The 20,018-nt window shown below is 55.7% G+C and overlaps 2 protein-coding genes across 11 annotated transcripts in view; both read right to left on the bottom strand.

Moving 5' to 3' along the window:
* LOC119966628 overlaps positions 1-2,051 on the bottom strand; it is a 292,892-nt gene extending 290,841 nt beyond the window's left edge. For 5 of the 7 annotated variants that reach the window (XM_038798634.1, XM_038798636.1, XM_038798639.1 and 2 more), the window contains exon 1: positions 1,822-2,050. In XM_038798634.1, the coding sequence (XP_038654562.1) occupies positions 1,822-1,966 (145 nt within the window). In that variant the 5' untranslated portion in view covers positions 1,967-2,050. Of the gene's footprint in view, positions 1-1,821 lie in introns of all 7 variants that reach the window. The other 2 variants (XM_038798641.1, XM_038798640.1) reach the window with 1 other exon arrangement.
* Positions 2,052-17,180: 15,129 nt separating this feature from the next.
* The window catches only part of LOC119966626 (golgin subfamily A member 6-like protein 22), a 287,183-nt gene continuing 284,345 nt past the window's right edge, over positions 17,181-20,018 (bottom strand). For all 4 annotated transcript variants that reach the window (XM_038798630.1, XM_038798631.1, XM_038798633.1 and 1 more), the window contains 2 exons: positions 18,785-18,856; positions 17,181-17,507 (listed from right to left, as the gene is read on the bottom strand). In XM_038798630.1, coding sequence (XP_038654558.1) covers positions 18,789-18,856 — 68 coding nt within the window. In that variant the 3' untranslated portion in view covers positions 17,181-17,507; positions 18,785-18,788. The remainder of the gene's footprint in view (positions 17,508-18,784; positions 18,857-20,018) is intronic.

Below are 20,018 nucleotides of genomic sequence, written 5' to 3'. Positions count from 1 at the left end.
ATTCGCACATTTAAATCACAGGAGACACAGGATACCACAACTGTCCGGGGAATTTAAAAAAAAAACCTTTCCAATGTCGTGCAGTGATTTTTATCAATTGCGTGGAGACATAACGGGCTGGATTCTCCAGTCCGCTGGCCGCGAGTTTCTCAGTGGGGCGGCGTTCGTGGGATTATCGTCCCGGCCACTTGTCAAAGGGATTTCCCATTGAAACCAGCCCAAGCCGCCGGGAAAAGTGAATCACAACGGCCGGAGAACTTCGGCCAATGTCTTTTCATCACAACGTGCACATTAATTGAGTGGAGCAGGTATTTCATCAATTTACTGATGGCATCGATTTGCCATTCACCACTCTGCTGTGTCACTGGTCACTTAGTTAAGCCCTTTGATCCACAACCTCTTTGGGATTCTCTGGACGGCATTCCGGTTTTATGCCTCTCTTCTCAGATGTCGATCCCATGGGAAATCCTAATCCCAGTGGAACGTTACATACTGTTCACGGCTCATCAACAAGGATTATCAGTAGTGACAAGTTAATTGTTAAACTTTTTTTCAGGTAAAAACATCATTTACCTGTTCTACTGAAGGCTTGCAGAGTGAAAACACGTTTTTCATCATGAATTCTGGCTCTTTTCCTCTGATGCTGGAAAACAGGTTACGATTTCAAGATAAAATGTTTTTTTTGTTTAAATAGTGCGGGGTAATGTTGCAAGGTGACCTTGTGTCCTTGCTCTTTCTTTACTATTGCTTTCATCCTCTGGATCCTCATCTGCTTCATCAAATGTGCAGCGCATGAAGCAGTTAGATAGAATACAATTCCTGCATGTACTAAATTTCACTATTTATTTTCTTTGCGCAGTGTGGGAATATGCAACTGGAGTGCCAGTGGTTCAGACAGGCGTCACATCAACTTTCAAGATCACTTTGGATGACTGGATAGATGGAAAAAGTTTGAAGGGGACTGTTTTTTTTTAGGGAAGGGGATTGATGATCAGGATGAATTGTTTGCAGTGGGGGGTAAAGGCTAACAGGGACCAGTTGGGTTCAATGGCCCGTTTCCATATTGTGACTTTGTGTACTACTTCTGCTATCGAATCATAGTTAATGAGAAAACACAACAGTTGTAACAGTCATCAAATTTCTACAAGGAAGAATATTTGCAATACACGGAATACAAACTGAGTAACAATGCCATTATGGAATAATAATATACTGTCATGGAGCAGGGGGAGCCATTAAGTGCAATGCCAAAAAATGCTTCAGAGCATTAAAAGAGTATGGACCAGCACTTTGCAAATTCAAGATCTAGAAAAGTTATTCCTTCCACCTGTGTCTACAAAAATGAAACAGCATATTTGCTGTCAGCCACAACGCCTGTGGTAATAATATATTCCCAAAGTCTGACTTTAAGTTTAAGTTTGTTCCATATGGAATAACTTCGGAAGCACCCAGACAGCCCGGAGCAGTTCAAATGGAAATATCTCCAGGTTGAAGGTGGGGGGCTGCTGATTTATTTTGTCCAAAGTCAATGAGATGAGACAGTCAACTTTTTTTTCTTCCAAAAGCGTTTGCCTCCCAAGTCCATGGAACTAATATTAATCGCATTTGTTTGAACCAGCGATTGCAGCACAATTCGTCAATTACGAGTGGCATAATGAAAGGTGTGAAGAAGCAACAAGGCCTTGTTTAAACACCAATGTGCCCTTCACACACCGCCTAGCCTGATGCAGAGTGACATTTCCAACCTCAGTACCATTTATGTGGGAAGGTGCAGACACTGGGGGGGGGGGAGAGAGTGCTAAGAGAAGAGGGTGTACTGACCACCAGAGGCTCCCCCTGCCCCAGGGAAAGGGCAGGTTCCATCCGGAGAGGTGTTGGAATCACAAGGGGCGTTGCCACCAGCGCCGGACCTCGCTCGGTCTCCTGGTCCTGCTCCTTGGTTGGCCGCTTTGTCGTTATTGTCCATAATCTTCCTCCTCCCCTGGTCACTTGGCGAGTGAGCCTCCTGCCTCCTGCCGGCTTGTCCAGCACAGCTTTCCCCTCAGCTCACGTCAGGCTGACAGCTCTGTGACGCCGCCTCAGCTCCAGTGTGATGGGACAATGTGCCGTCCCTCTGCTCAGCTGGCAGTGACAGAAGGAGGGGAGGGTAGCCTGCCCAGCCTGCCCACTGCCCACCAGGCCTGCCCACTGCCCAGCCCACTGCCCACCAGGCCTGCCCCCTGCCCAGCCCACTGCCCACCAGGCCTGCCCACTGCCCACCAGGCCTGCCCACTGCCCACCAGGCCTGCCCACTGCCCAGCCCACTGCCCAGCCCACTGCCCACCAGGCCTGCCCACTGCCCACCAGGCCTGCCCAGCCTGCCCACTGCCCACCAGGCCTGCCCACTGCCCACCAGGCCTGCCCCCTGCCCACTGCCCAGCCCACTGCCCACCAGGCCTGCCCCCTGCCCAGCCCACTGCCAACCAGGCCTGCCCACTGCCCAGCCCACTGCCCACCAGGGCTGCCCACTGCCCAGCCCACTGCCCACCAGGCCTGCCCCCTGCCCAGCCTGCCCACTGCCCACCAGGCCTGCCCCCTGCCCAGCCCACTGCCCACCAGGCCTGCCCCCTGCCCAGCCCACTGCCAACCAGGCCTGCCCACTGCCCAGCCCACTGCCCACCAGGCCTGCCCCCTGCCCAGCCCACTGCCAACCAGGCCTGCCCAGCCCACTGCCCACCAGGCCTGCCCAGCCTGCCCACTGCCCACCAGGCCTGCCCCCTGCCCAGCCCACTGCCCACCAGGCCTGCCCAGCCTGCCCACTGCCCACCAGGCCTGCCCCCTGCCCAGCCCACTGCCCACCAGGCCTGCCCACTGCCCAGCCCACTGCCCACCAGGCCTGCCCACTGCCCACCAGGCCTGCCCCCTGCCCAGCCCACTGCCCACCAGGCCTGCCCACTGCCCAGCCCACTGCCCACCAGGCCTGCCCAGCCTGCCCACTGCCCACCAGGCCTGCCCACTGCCCAACCCACTGCCCACCAGGCCTGCCCACTGCCCAGCCCACTGCCCAGCCCACTGCCCACCAGGCCTGCCCACTGCCCAGCCCACTGCCCAGCCCACTGCCCACCAGGCCTGCCCAGCCTGCCCACTGCCCACCAGGCCTGCCCCCTGCCCAGCCCACTGCCCACCAGGCCTGCCCCCTGCCCAGCCCACTGCCCACCAGGCCTGCCCACTGCCCACCTTGACTGCCCCTGCCCAGCCCACTGCCCAGCCCACTGCCCACCAGGCCTGCCCCCTGCCCAGCCCACTGCCCAGCCCATTGCCCACCAGGCCTGCCCCCTGCCCAGCCCACTTCCCACCAGGCCTGCCCACTGCCCACCAGGCCTGCCCACTGCCCAGCCCACTGCCCACCAGGCCTGCCCACTGGCCAGCCCACTGCCCAGCCCACTGCCCACCAGGCCTGCCCACTGCCCAGCCCACTGCCCTGCCCACTGCCCAGCCCACTGCCCACCCTGACTGCCCCCTGCCCAGCCCACTGCCCACCAGGCCTGCCCCCTGCCCAGCCCAGTGCCCACCCTACTGCCCCCTGCGCACCCTGACTGCCCACTGCCCACCAGGCCTGCCCCCTGCCCAGCCCACTGCCCACCAGGCCTGCCCCCTGCCCAGCCCACTGCCCTGCCCACTGCCCAGCCCACTGCCCACCCTGACTGCCCCCTGCCCAGCCCACTGCCCACCAGGCCTGCCCCCTGCCCAGCCCAGTGCCCACCCTACTGCCCCCTGCCCACCCTGACTGCCCACTGCCCACCAGGCCTGCCCCTGCCCAGCCCACTGCCCACCCTACTGCCCCTGCCCAGCCCACCAGGCCTGCCCCTGCCCACCCAGCCTGCCCACTGCCCAGCCCACTGCCCAGCCCACTGCCCAGCCCACTCCCCAGCCCACTGCCCAGCCCACTGCCCACCCTACTGCCCCCTGCCCAGCCAACTGCCCACCCTACTGTCCCCTGCCCAGCCCACTGCCCATCAGGCCTGCCCACTGCCCACACTGACTGCCCACTGCCCACCTGACCTGCCCACTGCCCAGCCCACTGCCCAGCCCACTGCCCACCCGGCCTGCCCACTGCCCCCTGCCCAGCCCACTGCCCACCCTGACTGCCTACTACCCACCAGGCCTGCCCACTGCCCACCAGGCCTGCCCACTGCCCAGCCCACTGCCCACCCTGACTGCCCACCCGGACTGCCCCCTGCCCAGCCCCCTGCCCAGCCCACTGCCCAGCCCACTGCCCAGCCCACTGCCCACCCTGACTGCCCACAGGACTGCCCCCTGCCCAGCCCCCTGCCCAGCCCACTGCCCAGCCCACTGCCCACCCTGACTGCCCCCTGCCCAGCGCACTGTCCACCCTGACTGCCCACTGCCCAACTGGACTGCCCCCTGCCCAGCCCACTGCCCACCAGGCCTGCCCACTGCCCACCTTGACTGCCCCCTGCCCAGCCCACTGCACACCAGGCCTGCCCACTGCCCACCAGGCCTGCCCCCTGCCCAGCCCACTGCCCACCAGGCCTGCCCCCTGCCCAGCCCACTTCCCACCAGGCCTGCCCACCAGGCCTGCCCACTGCCCAGCCCACTGCCCACCAGGCCTGCCCACTGCCCAGCCCACTGCCCACCAGGCCTGCCCACTGGCCAGCCCACTGCCCAGCCCACTGCCCACCAGGCCTGCCCACTGCCCAGCCCACTGCCCTGCCCACTGCCCAGCCCACTGCCCACCCTGACTGCCCCCTGCCCAGCCCACTGCCCACCAGGCCTGCCCCCTGCCCAGCCCAGTGCCCACCCTACTGCCCCCTGCCCACCCTGACTGCCCCCTGCCCACCAGGCCTGCCCACTGCCCACCAGGCCTGCCCCTGCCCAGCCCACTGCCCACCCTACTGCCCCCTGCCCACCCAGCCTGCCCACTGCCCAGCCCACTGCCCAGCCCACTGCCCAGCCCACTGCCCACCCTACTGCCCCCTGCCCAGCCAACTGCCCACCCTACTGTCCCCTGCCCAGCCCACTGCCCATCAGGCCTGCCCACTGCCCACACTGACTGCCCACTGCCCAGCCCACTGCCCACTGCCCACCTGGCCTGCCCACTGCCCAGCCCCCTGCCCAGCCCACTGCCCACCCTGACTGCCCACTGCCCACCAGGCCTGCCCACTGCCCAGCCCACTGCCCACCCTGACTGCCCACCCGGACTGCCCCCTGCCCAGCCCACTGCCCAGCCCACTGCCCAGCCCACTGCCCAGCCCACTGCCCACCCTGACTGCCCACCCGGACTGCCCCCTGCCCAGCCCACTGCCCAGCCCACTGCCCAGCCCACTGCCCACCCTGACTGCCCCCTGCCCAGCCCACTGTCCACCCTGACTGCCCACTGCCCAACTGGATTGCCCCCTGCCCAGCCCACTGCCCACCAGGCCTGCCCACTGCCCACCCTGACTGCCCCCTGCCCAGCCCACTGCACACCAGGCCTGCCCACTGCCCACCAGGCCTGCCCCCTGCCCAGCCCACTGCCCAACCCACTGCCCACCAGGTCTGCCCACTGCCCAGCCCACTGCCCACCAGGTCTGCCCCTGCCCAGCCCACTGCCCAGCCCACTGCCCACCAGGCCTGCCCAGCCTGCCCACTGCCCTGCCCACTGCCCAGCCCACTGCCCACCAGGCCTGCCCCCTGCCCAGCCCACTTCCCACCAGGCCTGCCCATTGCCCACCAGGCCTGCCCATTGCCCAGCCCACTGCCCACCAGGCCTGCCCACTGCCCAGCTCACTGCCCACCAGGCCTGCCCACTGGCCAGCCCACTGCCCAGCCCACTGCCCACCAGGCCTGCCCACTGCCCAGCCCATTGCCCACCAGGCCTGACCCCTGCCCAGCCCACTGCCCTGCCCACTGCCCAGCCCACTGCCCACCCTGACTGCCCCCTGCCCAGCCCACTGCCCACCAGGCCTGCCCCCTGCCCAGCCCAGTGCCCAACCTACTGCCCCCTGCCCACCCTGACTGCCCACTGCCCACCAGGCCTGCCCCCTGCCCAGCCCACTGCACACCCGCACAGCCCCCTGCCCAGCCTACTGCCCACCCTACTGCCCCCTGCCCAGCCCACCCGGCCTGCCCACTGCCCAGCCCACTGCCCAGCCTACTGCCCACCCAGCCTGCCCACTGCCCAGCCCACTGCCCAGCCCACTGCCCAGCCCACTCCCCAGCCCACTGCCCAGCCCACTGCCCATCAGGCCTGCCCACTGCCCACACTGACTGCCCACTGCCCAGCCCACTGCCCACTGCCCTGCCCACTGCCCACCTGGCCTGCCCACTGCCCAGCCCACTGCCCAGCCCACTGCCCACCCGGCCTGCCCACTGCCCCCTGCCCAGCCCACTGCCCACCCTGACTGCCCACTACCCACCAGGCCTGCCCACTGCCCACCAGTCCTGCCCACTGCCCAGCCCACTGCCCACCCTGACTGCCCACCCGGACTGCCCCCTGCCCAGCCCACTGCCCAGCCCACTGCCCACCCTGACTGCCCCCTGCCCAGCCCACTGCCCACCCTGACTGCCCACTGCCCAACTGGACTGCCCCCTGCCCAGCCCACTGCCCACCAGGCCTGCCCACTGCCCACCTTGACTGCCCCCTGCCCAGCCCACTGCACACCAGGCCTGCCCCCTGCCCAGCCCACTGCCCACCAGGCCTGCCTACTGCCCAGCCCACTGCCCACCCTGGCTGCCCACTGCCCACCCTGACTGCCCCCAGCCCAGCCCACTGCCCTCCCTGACGTCCCACTGCCCACCCTGGCTGCCCACTGCCCACCCTGACTGCCCACCCGGCCTGCCCCCTGCCCACCCTGACTGCCCACTACCCAACCGGACTGCCCCCTGCCCAGCCCACTGCCCACCCTGACTGCCCACCCTGACTGCCCACTGCCCAGCCCACTGCCCAGCCCCCTGCCCAGCTCATTGCCCACCCTGACTGCCCACCCGGCCTGCCCCCTGCCCACCCGGACTGCCCACTGCCCACCAGGCCAGCCCCCTGCCCAGCCCACTGCCCACCCTACTGCCCACTGCCCACCCGGACTCCCCCCTGTTCAGCCTACTGCCCACCCTGACTGCCCACCCTGACTGCCCACTGCCCAGCCCACTGCCCACCAGGCCTGCCCACTGCCCACCAGGCCTGCCCACTGCCCACCCTGACTGCCCACTACCCAACCGGACTGCCCCCTGCCCAGCCCACTGCCCACCAGGCCTGCCCACTGCCCACCCTGACTGCCCACTGCCCAGCCCACTACCCACCCTGACTGCCCACTGCCCAGCCCACTGCCCACCCAGACTGCCCCCTGCCCAGCCCACTGCCCACCCCGGCCTGCCCACTGCCCACCCTGGCCTGCCCACTGCCCACCAGGCCTGCCCCCTGCCCCGCCCACTGCCCACCCGGACTGCCCACTGCCCACCAGGCCTGCCCCCTGCCCCGCCCACTGCCCACCCGGACTGCCCACTGCCCACCAGGCCTGCCCCCTGCCCACCCGGACTGCCCACTGCCCACCCTGGCCTGCCCACTGCCCACCAGGCCTGCCCACTGCCCACCCGGACTGCCCACTGCCCACCCTGGCCTGCCCACTGCCCACCCTGGTCTGCCCACCTGGTCTGCCCACCCCGGCCTGCCCACTGCCCACCCGGACTGCCCACTGCCCACCCTGGCCTGCCCACTGCCCACCCTGGTCTGCCCACCTGGTCTGCCCACCCCGGCCTGCCCGCTGCCCACCCGGATTGCCCACTGCCCACCCCGGCCTGCCCACCAGGCCTGTCCACCCCGGCCTGCCCACTGCCCACCCTGGCCTGCCCACTGCCCACCCCGGCCTGTCCACCTGGTCTGCCCACCAGGCCTGCCCGCCCCTAGCCTGTCCACCCCGGCCTGCCCACCTGGTCTGCCCACCAGGCCTGTCCACCCCGGCCTGCCCACCCCGGCCTGCCCACCTGGTCTGCCCACCAGGCCTGTCCACCCCGGCCTGCCCACCCCGGCCTGCCCACCTGGTCTGCCCACCAGGCCTGTCCACCCCGGCCTGTCCACCCCGGCCTGCCCAGCCCGGCCTGCCCACCTGGTCTGCCCACCAGGCCTGTCCACCCCGGCCTGCCCACCCCGGCCTGCCCACCTGGTCTGCCCACCAGGCCTGCCCACCCCGGCCTTCCCACCCCGGCCTGCCCACCTGGTCTGCCCACCAGGCCTGTCCACCCCGGCCTTCCCACCCCGGCCTGCCCACCTGGTCTGCCCACCCCGGTCTGCCCATCCTGCCTGCCTGGATCCGGGCTGCAAAATAGTGCCGCCCATTTGGCCGGCCCGTGACCCCCGGACTCCAACTGTGGCCTCAGCCTCTGACAAACTCCCCCCTGCCCGTGGCTCGGCTCTCCCCCTGACTGTGGCGGCACTGGACTGAGTCCGCAGTCGCCACCCCGAGTTCCCAACGGGTGGTAGCACACGCGACCGACACCGTCAGGAACCCGGCCAGTCAGGGGCGGAACGTCAAGGGGTGGGCCTTAAGGAACGTCCTGAGGCCATCGATACGGCGCGCGGCGTACTCCGCGATGGTCTGACACCGATTTCAGCAGCAATGGGTATTCTCCGGCCGATCGCCAAACGCAATTTCGGCTCCTGCGACCGGAGAATCCCGCCCCAGGTTTCTGGTGCGGCACACCATCGGAATTCTCCGTTTCACCGGCAAAATGCAGAATCCAGACGGCGGAGAATTCAGCAAACAGGCTCAAGCTTTCACGGTCTTTAGAGGAAGAGAGTTTCAGAGACTCAGAACCCTCTGATTGAGAAACATTCACCTCATCTCCATTCCAAATGGACAACTCCTGATTTTCAAATGGTGACTCCTGGTTCTATTCTCCGACAATGGGGAAATGGCCGGAATTCTCTGGTCGTCGGGATTCTCCTCCCGACTGCTGTGCACCCCCGCAGCATGGGATGTCTTCAATGCAAAATCCCATTCTCAGGAGGCGGGAAAACACACGGCTCGGGGACTGGAGAATCTCGCCCATCCTCTACACATCCAGCCTGTCAATACACCCTCCCCACCCCCCCAGGGTCCTGTATGTTTCAATCAAGTAGCTTCAACTCCAGTGCTTGCAAGCCCGTTCAACCATTCTTCATAAGACAACTGACCCTTTCCTGATTTTCATCATGGGGCTGGTTTAGCACACTGGGCTAAATCGCTGCCTTTGAAAGCAGACCCAGGCAGGCCAGCAGCACGGTTCAATTCCCGTACCAGCCTCCCCGAACAGGTGCCGGAATGTGGCGACTAGGGGCTTTTCACAGTAACTTCAGTTGAAGCCTACTCGTGACAATAAGCGATTTTCATTTCAAACTACGTGTTCTAAAATTCTAAAATGCTCCCAATCCTCAAGCTTGCTGCTTTTTCTGGAAATTTTATACATCTCCTTTTTGGATTTAATATTATCTTTTGAAAGCCACGGCTGAACCACCTTTCCTCTTCTATTGGGCTGCCAGACAGAAATGAGTAATTGTTATAATTCATTCACACATTCTTTAAATATGATGTGGAGATGCCGGCGTTGGACTGGGGTCAGCACAGTAAGAAGTCTGACAACACCAGGTAAAAGTCCAACAGGTTTGTTTCAAACACTAGCTTTTGGAGCACTGCTCCTTCCTCAGGTGACTATGAATCATTATCTACCCATGGTCCAGCCCTTTAGTAAGGTTCCCAAATCCATCTTTGTCAATTTGCATCTCACATCTTCATAGTCCTCTTATTTCGATTATCGACCCTAGTTTTAGATTCAACTACTTCACTCTCCACCTTTCTGAAGAATTCTATCACATCAGAGCATGAAAAAAGATTAGCAAGGAAAGTTAAAGAAAATTCAAATGTGTTTCGCCAACATATTAATGGTTAAAGGTTAGTTCAGGAAAAGGTGGGGCCTATCAGAGATGAAGAGGGGAACTTGTGTGTAGATGCAGAGGCTGTGGGAAAGGTTTTAAGTGAATATGTGTCGCGGGATTCTCCAAACCCCCCCCCCCCCCCTCCCCACCGCCGGGTCGGAGAATCCCCGGGGGGTGGGGAGGTAGCGCGACTCCTGCCCCACCGCCCCGACGCCGGCTACCGTATTCTGTGGCGCCATTGCGAGGTTGGGGTTCACACAACGCCGGTCGGGGGCCATTGGAAGCGGCCCCTGTTGTAGTTAATATTTTTCCCGCTTCTGGACTGTGATAGAAAGATTCAACAACGCTCGTTAAGAAAACAAAACTAAGCTTTATTTACAAATTACAACTGACTGCATGCAGAAATGGCTGAAACTTGGAGTCGGACAGCAGTCAAATACAAACTGCTGGGTCCGTCCCAAGTCTGCGCTGTTACAGAGAAATAGGATGATAGTTATACATTATAGAATCAAGATAACGTGAATACAGCTTGGTCAGGAATTTGATCAAAAGTAAAACATAAGCAATATCATAAAACTGGTGTCACCTTGCTGACCTTTAGAGGACTCGGGGGTCTCATATCATTATCTTGACTTTTGATCGCATGTTTAAGAAACGGAGCAGACTTGTTTAAGTATCCAAAGAGACGAGTTGTAGATTAGCTTGTGTATTTTAGACTGCTCTGGGTTATGACGACTGAGTTTTATCCGAGTTTAGAGTCAGCCAGTTTTCGGGTCAAGTTGACCTTGGCTGCTTGTATTGGTGCCTTAGGTTATGCGAAGTCAGTTTAAATTTCATTGTACCAAGGAACTTGACTAGATTTCCCATCATGCCATTATATGCTTCGACAACACCCCCCCCCCCCCCCCCCCCCCCCCAACCCCGGCAATTCTCCGGGCCCCGATGGGCCGTCCGTTTTTGGCTAGTCCGCCGCCGTGAATCACTCAGCTCACGTACCAGCGGGACCTGGCTGGCTGGTAAGTCCGCTGGGGCGGCTATCGAAGCCTACTTGTGACAATAAGCAGTTTTCATTTTCATTTTCAGATGTGGCCACCCTACTGCTCTGTCTAACTGAAGCATAACCTCCCTATGTTTGCATTCAATCCCCCTCGCAATAAGTTTTGTCATTCATAGAATCATGGCAACATTACAGCGAAGAAGGAGGTCATTCGGCCCATCTTGCCCAGGCCAGCCCAAGGATACCCAGGTGCCTTTTCTAATCCCACCTTCCTGCACCTGGTCAATAGCGCTGTAGTTTAAAGCAGTGATTTTCAAAGTGGGTGTTGCGACCTGCGGATGGGTTGAGGGATGTAGAACGAGTCACCAAAAGGTCACCAAAAATGACCCTCAAAGATCACCTGACCATTTTGTTCCATTTTCTCTCTCGGTAAAATCTCACTGCAGTACAGCTTCTGACCACACGAGGCTGATGTAGAGGCCAGTGCCATGGACTCCTTGCCTCTCTGGGCCACAATGTATTGGGGCAGTTTGCAGCCGATGACCTGTGAAATTCTCTTTGGGCGGCATTTCCTGTTGCTGTGTTCAGCATCGGGATCGGTATTATTTTTTGAGTTCAGTGCGTCACTAACAAATCCTTTATCATTCAGTTAACCCGGACGTACAACCTCCTGCACCCCTACAAGCCCCTTTGTTCACTCATTCCACCTTCAAATTGTCTCTCCACACCGGGGCTCTTGTCCTTCAAGAACACATAATCTAGACCATAACCAGGTCGCCCCTCACTCTTCTCTGCTCCAGCCAAAACATCCCAAGCCGATTTCAACCTCCCTTTAATTTTAAATGTTCCATCCCAGGCAATGTCCAACGTGTTTGTTTCAAACACGTGCTTTCGGAGCACTGTTCCTTCCTCAGGTGAATGGGATCCATTTAAGAGTTTGGTCGCACTTGCAATTATGCATTGAAGAGCAGTTCCCAGGCATGCACTCAGCTTGACAAACAAATTGGCATGAAGAGGTTAACGGTGCCAATAGAGTCAAACAACACCTTTCAATTATCAAGGCACTGACACATTTTTTACAAAGAAACTGACTTTAAAACAAGCGAGGTAGAATTAAGCACATGGTAGCATTGTGGATAGCACAATCGCTTCACAGCTCCAGGGTCCTAGGTTCGATTCCGGCTTGGGTCACTGTCTGTGCGGAGTCTGCACATCCTCCCCGTGTGTGTGTGGGTTTCCTCCGGGTGCTCCGGTTTCCTCCCACAGTCCAACGATGTGCAGGTTAGGTGGATTGGCCACGATAAATTGCCCTTAGAGTCCAAAATTGTCCTTAGTGTTGGGTGGGGTTACTGGGTTATGGGGATAGGGTGGAGTTGTTGACCTTGGGTAGGTGCTCTTTCCAAGAGCCGGTGCAGACTCGATGGGCTGAATGGCCTCCTTCTGCACTGTAAATTCTATGATACTACCTATCGAGAATGAACAAAATTCATATGAAAGGATTTGGATTGGATAAATGAAGCGCATAGAAACAAGTAAACCTGGTGCAAAGTATACAAAAAATGGCTGCAGGTGAATGGAGAGCTGCATGATTTTATTTGTATGATATTGAGTGAGGTGATCTTTACGTGGGGAGCATCAGAGAGAAAGGATCACCAATTTAAATTGAAATTATTCAGAGATATTCAGGGGCAGCACGGTAGCATTGTGGATAGCACAATCGCTTCACAGCTCCAGGGTCCCAGGTTCGATTCCGGCTTGGGTTACTGTCTGTGTGGAGTCTGCACATCCTCCCCGTGTGTGCGTGGGTTTCCTCCAGGTGCTCCGGTTTCCTCCCACAGTCCAAAGATGTGCAGGTTAGGTGGATTGGCCATGATAAATTGCCCTTAGCGTCCAAAATTGCCCTTAATGTTGGGTGGGGTTACTGGGTTATGGGGATAAGGTGGAGGCGTTGACCTTGGGTAGGGTGCTCTTTCCAAAAGCCGGTGCAGACTCGATGGGCCGAATGGCCTCCTTTTGCACTGTAAGGACAATTTTCCTTCTTAATTACCTGCTGGACCTGCAAAGCAACCTTTGTGTGATGCACGCACAAGATTACAATGTTTTACCATTTAATAATAATAATAATCGCTTATTGTCACAAGTAGGCGTCAATGAAGTTATTGTGAAAAGCCCCTAGTTGCCACATTCCGGCACTTGTTCGGGGAGGCTGGTACGGGAATTAAACCTGTGCTGCTGGCATTGTTCTGTATTGCAAGCCAGCGATTTAGCACACTGTGCTAAACCAGCCCCCGCTGGTTAATAATAGCCCATTTTGTTGTTATTCCTACCAAAATGGATGACCTCCCATTTACTGACATTGAACTCCATCTGCCAGACCCTTGCCCACTCACTTAAACTATCTATATCCCTCTGCAGACTTTCAGTGTCCTCTGCACACTTGGCTTCTAACACACATCCTAGTGTCATCTGCCAACTTTGACACATTAGACTTGGTCCCCAACTCCAGATCATTTGTGTAACTTGTGAACATTGGGGACCCAACACTGATCTCTGAGGCACACCACTAGCCACTGATCGCCAACTAGAAAAACACCCATTTACCCCCACTAAAGAGTGTCTGTCAGTTAACCAATCCTCTATCCATGCTAATACATTACCGGTAACACAGTGCACCATTATCTTATGCAGCAGCTTTTTGTGCGGAACCTTGTTGAATGCTTTCTGGAAATACAGAAACACCACATCCACCGTTTCCCTATTTTCACCGCGCTCGTAATGTCCTTAAAGAATTCCACTAAAATAGCCAAACATGACCTGCTTTTCATGAACCCATGCTGTGTCTGCCCAATGGGGCAATTTCTATCCAGATGTCTCGCCATTTCTTCCTTAATGATAGATTCAAGCATTTTCCCCACTACAGGAAATTAGTCTGACTCAGGAAGGGGCAGCACTGGACCTGGTATTGGGGAATGAGCCTGGAGAGGTGGTAGAGTTTTCAGTAGGGGAACATTTTGGGATTGGTGACCATAATTATGTAAGTTTTAGGGGACTTTTGGACAGGGATGAGGGTAACCCTCACGTTAAGGTGCTAAACTGGGGAAAGGCAAATTACGATAACATTAGGCAGGAATTGAAGAAGTTGGATTGGGTGCGGCTGTTGGAGGGTAAATCAACATCTGACGTCGGATATAGGGGCTGGTTCAGCTCACTGGGCTAAATTGCTGGCTTTTAAAGCAGACCAAGCAGGCCAGCAGCACGGTTCGATTCCCGTACCAGCCTCCCCGGACAGGCGCCAGAATGTGGCGACTGGGTCTTTTCACAGTAACTTCATTAGAACATAGAACATAGAACAGTACAACACAGAACAGGCCCTTCGGCCCTCGATGTTGTGCCGAGCAATGATCACCCTACTCAAACCCACGTATCCACCCTATACCCGTAACCCAACAATCCCCCCATTAACCTTACACTACGGGCAATTTAGCATGGCCAATCCACCTAACCCGCACATCTTTGGACTGTGGGAGGAAACCGGAGCACCCGGTGGAAACCCACGCACACACGGGGAGGATGTGCAGACTCCGCACAGACAGTGACCCAAGCTGGAATCAAACCTGGGACCCATGAAGCGATTGTACTATCCACAATGCTACCATGCTGCCCTTAAACCGTGCTGCAGTTAAAGGATATGTCTGTAGACAGAGTAGCAGCGTGGCCAGAAAGCTGAACAAACCAGCTGAAGCAGCTTTTGAAGAAATGCAGCCAGAGTTTCTGCACAGTTCTGTCAGGAGTCAGGTCTTTTCATTAAAGCAGTGTAAAAAGATCTCTCTTTCACAAAGAACAAGTCTTCGTGAATGCAAATGGTACTTAAAGTGGATTGAGAGCTGAGAAGATTTTTCTTGTTGTTTGAGTGGGATTAAACGTAGCAGTTACGTGGTATTGTGTTACTGCTGTTACGACACCCTGGATGAGTTTTGCGGTCATTTCCAGCTCCACAGAGCTGGAGTCCCAACAATTAACCGATAATTTGCATTTTCCAAAGATTTTTAACCCCGACTGCTTCAATGTGTTAGACACCAGGGACTGGATTCTCCGCTGGCGGAATCTCTGTTGCTCCGGCAGCACACCCACACCAGGGGATTTTCCAGCATGTGGCTGCCCACAATGGGAAACCCCATTGGCCGGCTAGTAAGGTGGAGAATCCCGCTTTGCGCCAGAAACAGGTGCGGCCAAAAGGATAGTACAGGCCCAGATTTCAAAGTAAAACATTCACAAGCTGTTTATTAATAAGAGAAAAAGATGAATATATAAAGAAATAACAGAAGAATGGTCGACCAATTTACCTATCCCCAAAACCCAGTCCCACCCTTCACCCAGACACACACAAGACAGGCACACGGTAAAGGTAAGAGAGGATAAAAAAACGGGGATTGAAAGGGAAGGTTTGAGATGACTCTTTGTTGCTGTGGTTGCGGCCTCTGGGAAAGAGATTGACTCAAGCGGTTCAGTTCGGTGCAATTCTATCTTCTGACCACCAGATGGTATTTTTGCCAAGAGGATCAGATCAGTGCAATTCCACCCTTCCACCACCAGATCTACCTTCCGCCTCCTTGAGCTATTACTGGGCTTTATATCTGTGTGTTTGGAGGCCTTTCCTTTACTTGATTCTTTGGGCACAAATGCCGGCTATATTTTAAGGAATGCTCTCATTTCGAGCTCTTTCTAGCCTTCTGGAGTGAGGATTAAAAGGTTACAAACCTGGTGAGTAACTGGTTGTTTTTTTATTCCAGAAGCCTTCCGGAAACTTGAGTGACATTTGCCTTCTTATTAGGAGAGCATTCACAGAACAGTCTTGGAGGTTTTAGATATCACCTGGCCACGGGTCTCTACAGAAACCAAAGGGGACACCTTGGCTTGGTCCATTAGAACAGGGATGTTTAGTGTCCAAAGACTGTAACTTAAATAGAAATCCCAAAGGGTGCAGTAATGTTGTAGCAGCTAACCAGAATACTGTAGATCAAATCAGGCAGCAGGGCGGGGAATAAAAAGGGAACACAGGACAGATAAAAGGATTTTGCAACAAGGTCCTAACACAGACATAGACATAGAACAGTACAGCACAGAACAGGCCCTTCAGCCCTCGATGTTGTGCCGAGCAATGATCACCCTACTCAAACCCACATATCCACCCTATACCCGTAACCCAACAACCCCCCCTTAACCTTACTTTTTAGGACACCACGGGCAATTTAGCATGGCCAATCCACCTAACCCGCACATCTTTGGACTGTGGGAGGAAACCGGAGCACCCGGAGGAAACCCACGCACACACAGGGAGGACGTGCAGACTCCACACAGACAGTGACCCAGCCGGGAATCGAACCTGGGACCCTGGAGCTGTGAAGCATTTATGCTAACCACCATGCTACCGTGCTGCCACCAGCATTGATTGGTAATTGTTTAAGGAGTAAATCTAAGTTACATTTCTCGTTAATGCTCAAGATATTTTAATACTGTGTTTGCAATAAAGTTTGCTTTCATCTCCCGTATCCCTTTATTGAGTAAAATCACTCCTGGAGCAAGATGTCCTTCCCTCACAGTCATACAAAATGAAACTAAAATATTGGGGTTTCTGTCCCGCATGTGAGCCACCGCTGGGGTCTGATCCGGTATCGTAATACCTGAACAATATGGAATAGTCAGTGAGCAGCATTCTTCATGATCTTTTGATGCCCAGGCCAGGGTTTTCTGCCCCCCTCCAGTACCCACCATGGAAGATTCAACGGCCCAGCCAGATATCTGTTGATCTTTGGGGACTGGATGACAGTGGCCGGGGATGAAAAATCCCACCTGTAGAGATTGAAGATGGGCTGGAGTTGCTGTTGTCAAAACTCCTGCCAAGATGTCCCAGAGTTGCAATGACTGACCCCCAACCATTGATGTGTCACGACAGACCTCAGCCGGAGGGACGTTTTTCATTTGATATTCCTTTCACTGTCCATCTCAGTAATTGCCTCTTGGTTTCGTTTCAATCAATATTCTTAATGAACTAAACATGGGATTGATGTGCATTGACACAGGCATGTGCATGGATTCTGTGTGAGGAATTACGTCTGCAGGCGCAATGCTGCAATCCCAAAGGGAAAAGAAGGGTTTGTGTTTTTAATTAGTTCTGTTACATGTTGGAACTCGCTGATTTGAATAACGAATGTAATCATTCAGGTTTGACACAAATCTGCCAATTAAAACTGGCTTCACTGTAAAATTAAACCTAAATTAAAGTACACGGATATCATCTGTTGCCTCACATTGTTTTATTGACTCAACGTTGATCTATCTGCGGCAATCCATCACATTTTGATGCTCCCAAATTACATTGAAAAGCAAACATTGAATGCCTGTTGCTTGTCAAGAAGTATCTCGAGCTGAAGAATCTTCAGTAAGCTGAATGGAACAGAGTCATTATCTGAAGGTGGTTTGGGTTGTTGGAATTCACTAACACTGCACAAGGCGGCCACTTCACACAGATGCTCCGTGAATTTGGAGACTCCGGAATGGAAAACTAAGTCACTCATCATACCGAACTGTTGTCCATTCAACATACTTTTGTCTGTTTTCTACAACCTGGGGAACAAGTTGATATTTTTTGTAAGTTCATTCCTGTTGCACAGACAAACAAAGATGATGAGAAACATTCCTCTTCTCCTATTTGTCATTGTTTACCTTCAATTGATCTGACTGAAAATGGCATTTTGGAAAAAAATGGAATGATGCAGTGAATGGTAGAACCCTCAAGAGTATTGACAGTCAGAGAGATCTAGGTGTACAGGTCCACAGGTCACTGAAAGGGGCAACACAGGTGGAGAGGGTAGTCAAGGAGGCATACGGCATGCTTGCCTTCATTGGCCGGGGCATTGAGTATAAGAATTGGCAAGTCATGTTGCAGCTGTATAGAACCCTAGTTAGGCCACACTTGGAGTATAGTGTTCAACTCTGGTCACCACACTACCAGAAGGATGTGGAGGCTTTAGAGAGGGTGCAGGAGAGATTTACCAGGATGTTGCCTGGTATGGAGGGCATTAGCTATGAGGAGCAGTTGAATAAACTCGGTTTGTTCTCACTGGAACGACGGGGGTTGAGGGGCAACCTGATAGAGGTCTACAAAATTATGAGGGGCATAGACAGAGTGGATAGTCAGAGGCTTTTTCCCAGGATAGAGGGGTCAATTACTAGGGGGCATAGGTTTAAGGTGCGAGGGGCAAGGTTTAGAGGAGATGTACGAGGCAAGTTTTTTACACAGAGGGTAGTGGGTGCCTGGAACTCGCTGCTGGAGGAGGTGGTGGAAGCAGGGACGATAGTGACATTTAAGGGGCATCTTGACAAATACATGAATAGGATGGGAATAGAGGAATATGGACTCAGGAAGTGTAGAAGATTTTAATTTAGACGGGCAGCATGGTCGGCACAGGCTTGGAGGGCCGAAGGGCCTGTCCCTGTGCTGTACTTTGTTCTTTGTTCATAGGAATGATTCACTCACCTAAACTCATTTCAACTTTCAATCCCACCAATCTATTTGGCAGAATAGTGGATCAAGAATGATCTAAGTCATCCTGAATGTATTCAAATTAATCATTTTCTTTTTCTCTAATTTGTGAATAAAAGCTTCTGTTAGGTAAACCCCCGGCTTCCAGAGTGCATAGGATTTGGGAAACGAAGGGATAAGGAGAACAACTCATCTGCCCTCCAGAAGAACCTGCGTTTAAATGAACACCTACCTTAATTCCTGGCGCATTGTCATGTCTTGGCAAGGCGCTGGATCATCAGACTTTACCTGAAACCCATTCTGCTCTGCAAACGTCTCTGTCCCGCTTCCATTTTTAAAAATTCATTTTGCTACTCACGTGATTAAGGTCTTCGTCTCTGGGGCAGTTTGCACGTGTTTGATCCTGACATCTGGTTTCGCCTTTGTTGTGCTGTCAACGGGAGATTGGAAAAGTACATCAGCGTGGTTAGCATAAACCTCACAGATTGAAAAAGAGCTCAAATAAAAAACAGAAAGCACTGAAACTACACTCAGCTGGCCAGGTGGCACCCAAAAGAGTTGCCATTTCAGGTCGATAACCTTCCATCTGAATTTTGAGAGAGGCTGGGAGTTTGTGGGAAGGTGTCTTGGCTGCACATGGACGACCTCCTGTCAAATATTTGCTCCCAACCACTGGGGCACAATCTCTTTTCCCCCTCACTAAAATTAGTGTCTTCACCTCTGATTGGTTCTTGTTCTTCTCCAGAATGATTCTGTACCTAATTGTATTGTGATCAGTGTTTCTACTGAAATCTACTCCACTTAATCCCAATTCATTCCTCAGAATTAGATCCAACACTGCTTTTTGCCTCGCTGGACTGGCACCACGTTAATTAAGAATGTTATCATAGATTATCATAGAATTTACAGTGCAGAAGGAGGCCATTCGGCCCATCGACTCTGCACCGGCTCTTGGAAAAAGCACCCTACCCAAGGTCAACACCTCCACCCTATCCCCATAACCCAGTAATCCCACCCAACACTAAGGGCAATTTTGGACACTAAGGGCAATTTAGCATGGCCAATCCACCTAACCTGCACATCTTTGGACTGTGGGAGGAAACCGGAGCACCCGGAGGAAACCCACGCACACACGGGGAGGATGTGCAGACTCCGCACAGACAGTGACCCAAGCCGGAATCGAACCTGGGATCCTGGAGCTGTGAAGCAATTGTGCTATCCACAATGCTACCGTGCTCTCGCACCTCCCGCTATTCTCCCACCAGCCCCCCCCCCCAAAATGGCGTGTCCGGTTTTGCGACACGCCGCTTGGAGAAACGCAGGCCACCGTTTTTCACGACAGCCCGCGATTCTCCGGCCCGGATGGGCCGAGCGGCCTGCCGTTCCCGACCTGTTCACGACGGCGGCAACCACACCTGGTCGCTGCCATCGTGAACATGGCGCTCCAGGTAAGTGTGGGGCCTAGAGGGGCGGATCGGGGATCGAGCACCACGGCCGTGCTCGGGAGGGGACGGGCCTGCGATCGGTGCCCACCGATCGTCAGGCCGGCGTCTCAAGGGGACGCACTCTTTCTCCACCGCCGCCCCGCAAGA

This window comes from Scyliorhinus canicula, chromosome 5, assembly GCF_902713615.1.
Source record: "Scyliorhinus canicula chromosome 5, sScyCan1.1, whole genome shotgun sequence".
In the NCBI taxonomy this organism is placed as follows: domain Eukaryota; kingdom Metazoa; phylum Chordata; class Chondrichthyes; order Carcharhiniformes; family Scyliorhinidae; genus Scyliorhinus; species Scyliorhinus canicula.
This window is presented reverse-complemented; position numbering and strand designations above follow the sequence as displayed.